The sequence below is a fragment of the Oncorhynchus keta genome, chromosome 27 (assembly GCF_023373465.1).
Source record: "Oncorhynchus keta strain PuntledgeMale-10-30-2019 chromosome 27, Oket_V2, whole genome shotgun sequence".
NCBI classification, from domain to species: Eukaryota; Metazoa; Chordata; class Actinopteri; order Salmoniformes; family Salmonidae; genus Oncorhynchus; species Oncorhynchus keta.
In genome coordinates, this window is record NC_068447.1 from 825,016 (window position 1) to 832,515 (window position 7,500).

Here is a 7,500-nt window from a genome sequence, read left to right on the forward strand (position 1 = left end):
CCCACCAGACACAGTAAGTTGCTAGCTAATACTGGCGTGAATTCTCTACAACAAAATGCACAACAAATATTCTCCAAAAACCCCTGCATCTTATGTGTGATGTTTGAATAACATTTACGAACTATTTGATATAAATTGTACATTTAAATCATCACTTGAGAGCATAAAATCACTTTTGACGTACGGTGCTTTGCAACCAACAACTTACCGCTGGTTTGGTGCTTGTTCACTGGGACGATTCTAACTGGAACATCCCCCCTCGTAAGCAAGCTACGCAAACCAGCCAATAAGATGCCATGTTGAGTAGGTGAAGGCAAGACAAACTCAAACCAAAAACCCATTGGCTAACAATAAAGTGGCAAGGGGAATCACCAATATAACCCTGTTACACTCACTGCCCACAAAATGAGGTGGAAACTGAGCTGCACTTCCTAACCTCCTGTCCAACGTATGACCATATTAGAAATACACATTTCCCTCAGATTACACAGATCCACAAAGAATTCGAAAACAAATCCAATTTTGATAAACTCCCATATCTACTGGGTGAAATTCCACAGTGTGACATCACAGCAGCAAGATTTGTGACCTGTTGCCACGAGAAAAGGGCAACCAGTGAAGAACACGCACCATTGTATATACAACCCATATTTATGCTTATTTATTTTCCCTTTTGTACTTTAACTATTTGCACATAATATGACATTCGTAATGTCTTTATTCTTCTGGAACTTTTGTAAATGTAATGTTTACTGCTAATGTTTATGTTTTATTTCACTGTGGTTTATTATCTACTTCACTTGGCGATGTAGACATGTTTTCCATACCAATAACGCCCTTCAATCGAATTGAATTGAGAGAGAGAGAGCGAGTGAGAGACACAGAGAGAGAGAGAGAAATGAGTAGAATTGGTGATATTGTTGAGAAGTATAGTGTACATTTCATTAGTTTTGTTTCTACTTCCCTCCCTCTCATCCCCCCTCCTCCTCCCTCACTTCTTCAGTAGTATCTCAGAAGCTCCTTTACTGTAGAGTCTGAAGGATCCGTCTCGTTGCTGGACCACCGTGGACATGGACTTACGCACCGAGTTAAAGGTATACACCTAGAGGAGGGAGAGAGGAAGGAGAGAGAGAGAGAGTCCACTGAGACAGTGTGTAACGCACTTTACATATTTTATAGTAACATCTACAGTAGACTACTGTAACACTCCATCTAGACTAATACATTTACAGGACATAACAAGGCTGTTTCAGACTGTTCTACCACAGGAACACGAGTACAGGACATAACAAGGCTGTTTCAGACTGTTCTACCACAGGAACACGAGTACAGGACATAACAAGGCTGTTTCTGACTGTTCTACCACAGGAACACGAGTACAGGACATAACAAGGCTGCTTCAGACTGTTCTACCACAGGAACACGAGTACAGGACATAACGAGGCTGCTTCTGACTGTCAGGAGGGCTAGCTCAGAACATTTGAAAATGGATTTTAAAGAACTGATTTTAGCATTAAAAGACTCCAAAAAACAGGCAATAATTTCAGGTCCAGTACCATCGTTGGGCCGCGGGTGTGAAAGATTCAGCAGACTGCTGGCATTACCCATCTGGCTAAAAGACTGTAGCTCTGCTGGACTTTAATAGATACCTTTGACACCTTCTGGAAACAGAATATTCTCTACAGGAATGACAGAGTCCATCCAAATCATCTTAGCTGCTGCTAATGGGGATCCATAATAAATACAATAAAATAGCCCCAAGCCATAAGACTGCTGAACAATTAATCAAATAGCCCCAAGCCATTAGACTGCTGAACAATTAATCAAATAGCCCCAAGCCATTAGACTGCTGAACAATTAATCAAATAGCCCCAAGCCATTAGACTGTTCTGAACAATTAATCAAATAGCCCCAAGCCAATAGACTGCTGAACAATTAATCAAATAGCCCCAAGCCAATAGACTGCTGAACAATTAATCAAATAGCCCATAACAAGCCAATAGACTGCTGAACAATTAATCAAATAGCCCCAAGCCATTAGACTGCTGAACAATTAATCAAATAGCCCCAAGCCAATAGACTGCTGAACAATTAATCAAATAGCCCCAAGCCAATAGACTGCTGAACAATTAATCAAATAGCCCCAAGCCATTAGACTGCTGAACAATTAATCAAATAGCCCTGCTGTGGGGATCCAATAGACTGCTGAACAATTAATCAAATAGCCCCAAGCCAATAGACTGCTGAACAATTAATCAAATAGCCCCAAGCCAATAGACTGCTGAACAATTAATCAAACGGCCCCAAGCCAATAGACTGCTGAACAATTAATCAAATAGCCCCAAGCCATAAGACTGCTGAACAATTAATCAAATAGCCCCAAGCCATTAGACTGCTGAACAATTAATCAAATAGCCCCAAGCCAATAGACTGCTGAACAATTAATCAAATAGCCCCAAGCCAATAGACTGCTGAACAATTAATCAAATAGCCCCAAGCCATTAGACTGCTGAACAATTAATCAAATAGCCCCCGGACTATTTACTATTTACAATATAATAATATGTAATATCATACCTTATAATATAATAACATGTAATATCATACCTTATAATATAATAATATAATATAATAATATCATACCTTATAATATAATAACATGTAATATCATACCTTATAATATAATAATATGTAATATCATACCTTATAATATAATAACATGTAATATCATACCTTATAATATAATAATATAATATAATAATATCATACCTTATAATATAATAATATAATATAATAATATCATACCTTATAATATAATAACATGTAATATCATACCTTATAATATAATAACATGTAATATCATACCTTATAATATAATAACATGTAATATCATACCTTATAATATAATAATATGTCATCTAACCTTGTATAGTAGTTATCTTATAATATAATAATATGTAATAACTAACCTTGTATAGTAGTTATCTTATAATATAATAATATGTAATAACTAACCTGATATAGTTTTTAAATGTAATAATAAATAACCTAATAACTGATGTAATAACTGACCCTGTTGTAGTTGTTACCTTGTAGTATAATAACCTAATAACTGATGTAATAACTGACCTTGTATAGTTGTATAGAATTGAAATAGGTCCCACATACTGATGTAATAACTGACCTTGTATAGTTGTATGGAATTGAAATAGGTCCTGCATACTGATGTAATAACTGACCTTGTATAGTTGTATAGAATTGAAATAGGTCCTGCATACTGATGTAATAACTGACCTTGTATAGTTGTATAGAATTGAAATAGGTCCTACATACTGATGTAATAACTGACCTTGTATAGTTGTATAGAATTGAAATAGGTCCTGCATACTGATGTAATAACTGACCTTGTATAGTTGTATAGAATTGAAATAGGTCCTGCATACTGATGTAATAACTGACCTTGTATAGTTGTATAGAATTGAAATAGGTCCCACATACTGATGTAATAACTGACCTTGTATAGTTGTATAGAATTGAAATAGGTCCTGCATACTGATGTAATAACTGACCTTGTATAGTTGTATAGAATTGAAATAGGTCCTGCATACTGATGTAATAACTGACCTTGTATAGTTGTATAGAATTGAAATAGGTCCCACATACTGATGTAATAACTGACCTTGTATAGTTGTATAGAATTGAAATAGGTCCTGCATACTGATGTAATAACTGACCTTGTATAGTTGTATAGAATTGAAATAGGTCCTGCATACTGATGTAATAACTGACCTTGTATAGTTGTATAGAATTGAAATAGGTCCTGAATAAACAGACTCACCCCATCGCGACGTCCCCCAAAGGTTAGCTCTCTAGCCCTCGCTATCTCCCTACTTGCTATTCGGCCTGCTAACGGCTAGCTTGTCTAGCCCGGGCCTACGAACTGTTAGCTTGTTAGCACAGGCCTGCTAACCATCTGACTCACCTCATCCCAAACACTTCTGAACCCATTTACTTTCTATCTCTCTTTGATTTTTATTTGTTTATACCTTCCGGAAACCTGCCTCACCCACTGTGATACGGATTCGCTATCACTTTTAATTTTTATTTATTTTTATGACACACTCAAGAACCTCCAGACGCTAACCAGCTAACTAGCTACAAGCTATTTAGTCATTGTTAGTTGAAAAAAAAAAAAAAAAAAACCTGGATAACACTCGCCAGCCCAGCTTCCCTGCCCATCCACCGCTGCCCCCTGGACACTGATCTCTTGGCTACATAGCTGACGACGCTGGACTGTCCATTAATCACGGTACCCCATTCTGCTTGTTTGTTTATCTGTCGGCCCAGTTGCCTAGTCAACGCCATTTTACCTGCTGTTTGTTGTGCTAGCTGATTAGCCTCGCCTACTGTTTTTAGCTAGCTTTCCCAATTCAACACCTGTGATTACTGTATGCCTCGCTGTATGTCTCTCCCAAATGTCAATATGCCTTGTATACTGTTGTTCAGGTTAGTTATCATTGTTTTAGTTCACAATGGAGCCCCTAGATCCACTCTGCATACCCCTGTTACCTCCTTTGTCCCACCCCCCACACATGCGGTGACCTCACCCATTACAACCAGCATGTCCAGAGATACAACCTCTCTCATCATCACCCAGTGCCTGGGCTTACCTCCGCTGTACCCGCACCCCACCATACCCCTGTCTGCGCATTATGCCCTGAATATATTCTACCATGCCCAGAAACCTGCTCCTCTTATCCTCTGCCCCCAACGCTCTAGGCGACCAGTTTTGATAGCCTTTAGCCGCACCCTCATACTACTCCTTCTCTGTTCCGCGGGTGATGTGGAGGTAAACCCAGGCCCTGCATGCCCCCAGGTACCCTCATTTGTTGACTTCTGTGATCGAAAAGTCTTGGTTTTATGCATGTCAACATCAGAAGCCTCCTCCCTAAGTTTGTTTTACTCACTGCTTTAGCACACTCTGCTAACCCTGATGTCCTTGCCGTGTCTGAATCCTGGCTCAGGAAGGCCACCAAAAATTCAGAGATTTCCATACCCAACTATAACATCTTCCGTCAAGATAGAACTGCCAAAGGGGGCGGAGTCGCAGTCTACTGCAGAGATAGCCTGCAAAGTAATGTCATACTTTCCAGGTCCATACCCAAACAGTTTGAACTACTAATTTTGAAAATTACTCTCTCCAGAAACAAGTCTATCACTGTTGCCGCCTGCTACCGACCCCCGTCAGCTCCCAGCTGCGCCCTGGACACCATTTGTGAATTGATCGCCCCCATCTAGCTTCAGAGTTTGTTCTGTTAGGTGACCTAAACTGGGATATGCTTAACACCCCGGCAGTCCTACAATCTAAGCTAGATGCCCTCAATCTCACTCAAATCATCAAGGAACCCACCAGGTACAACCCTAACTCTGTAAACAAGGGCACCCTCATAGACGCATCCTGACCAACTGGCCCTCCAAATATACCTCCGCTGTCTTCAACCAGGATCTCAGCGATCACTGCCTCATCGCCTGTATCCGCCACGGAGCCGCAGTCAAACGACCACCCCTCATCACTGTCAAACGCTCCCTAAAACACTTCTGTGAGCAGGCCTTTCTAATCGACCTGGCCCGTGTATCCTGGAAGGACATTGACCTCATCCCGTCAGTTGAGGATGCCTGGTCATTCTTTAAAAGTAACTTCCTCACCATTTTAGATAAGCATGCTCCGTTCAAAAAATGCAGAACCAAGAACAGATACAGCCCTTGGTTCACTCCAGACCTGACTGCCCTCGACCAGCACAAAAACATCCTGTGGCGGACTGCAATAGCATCGAATAGCCCCCGTGATATGCAACTGTTCAGGGAAGTCAGGAACCAATACACGCAGTCAGTCAGGAAAGCTAAGGCCAGCTTCTTCAGGCAGAAGTTTGCATCCTGTAGCTCCAACTCCAAAAAGTTCTGGGACACTGTGAAGTCCATGGAGAACAAGAGCACCTCCTCCCAGCTGCCCACTGCACTGAGGCTAGGAAACACGGTCTCCACCGATAAATCCATGATTATCGAAAACTTCAATAAGCACTTCTCAACGGCTGGCCATGCCTTCCGCCTGGCTACTCCAACCTCGGCCAACAGCTCCGCCCCCCGTAGTTCCTCACCCAAGCCTCTCCAGGTTCTCCTTTACCCAAATCCAGATAGCAGATGTTCTGAAAGAGCTGCAAAACCTGGACCCGTACAAATCAGCTGGGCTTGACAATCTGGACCCGCTATTTCTGAAACTATCTGCCGCCATTGTCGCAACCCCTATTACCAGCCTGTTCAACCTCTCTTTCATATCGTCTCAGATCCCCAAGGATTGAAAGCTGCCGCAGTCATCCCCTCTTCAAAGGGGGAGACACCCTGGACCCAAACTGCTATAGACCTATATCCATCCTGCCCTGCCTATCTAAGGTCTTCGAAAGCCAAGTCAACAAACAGGTCACTGACCATCTCGAATCCCACCGTACCTTCTCCGCTGTGCAATCTGGTTTCCGAGCCGGTCACGGGTGCACCTCAGCCACACTCAAGGTACTAAATGATATCATAACCGCCATCGATAAAAGACAGTACTGTGCAGCCGTCTTCATCGACCTCGCCAAGGCTTTCGACTCTGTCAATCACCAAATTCTTATCGGCAGACTCAACAGCCTCGGTTTTTCGGATGACTGCCTTGCCTGGTTCACCAATTACTTTGCAGACAGAGTTCAGTGTGTCAAATCAGAGGGCATGCTGTCCGGTCCTCTGGCAGTCTCTATGGGGGTGCCACAGGGTTCAATTCTCGGGCCGACTCTTTTCTCTGTATATATCAATGATGTTGCTCTTGCTGCGGGCGATTCCCTGATCCACCTCTACGCAGACGACACCATTCTATATACTTTCGGCCCGTCATTGGACACTGTGCTATCCAACCTCCAAACGAGCTTCAATGCCATACAGCACTCCTTCCGTGGCCTCCAACTGCTCTTAAACGCGAGTAAAACCAAATGCATGCTTTTCAACCGATCGCTGCCTGCACCCGCATGCCCGACTAGCATCACCACCCTGGATGGTTCCAACCTTGAATATGTGGACATCTATAAGTACCTAGGTGTCTGGCTAGACTGCAAACTCTCCTTCCAGACTCACATCAAACATCTCCAATCAAAAATCAAATCCAGAGTCGGCTTTCTATTCCGCAACAAAGCCTCCTTCACTCACGCTGCCAAGCTTACCCTAGTAAAACTGACTATCCTACCGATCCTCGACTTCAGCGATGTCATCTACAAAATGGCTTCCAACACTCTACTCAGCAAACTGGAAGCAGTCTATCACAGTGCCATCCGTTTTGTCACTAAAGCACCTTATACCACCCACCACTGCGACTTGTATGCTCTAGTCGGCTGGCCCTCACTACATATTCGTCGCCAGACCCACTGGCTCCAGGTCATCTACAAGTCCATGCTAGGTAAAGCTCCGCCTTATCTC

General features: G+C 42.4%; 1 protein-coding gene across 3 annotated transcripts in view; it reads right to left on the reverse strand.

Annotated features, from left to right (window-relative positions):
• The window catches only part of LOC118374750 (plasma membrane calcium-transporting ATPase 3-like), a 189,391-nt gene that overhangs the window by 81,214 nt on the left and 100,677 nt on the right, over positions 1-7,500 (reverse strand). For all 3 annotated transcript variants that reach the window (XM_052481242.1, XM_052481241.1, XM_052481243.1), the window contains one exon: positions 996-1,102. In XM_052481242.1, coding sequence (XP_052337202.1) covers positions 996-1,102 — 107 coding nt within the window. The remainder of the gene's footprint in view (positions 1-995; positions 1,103-7,500) is intronic.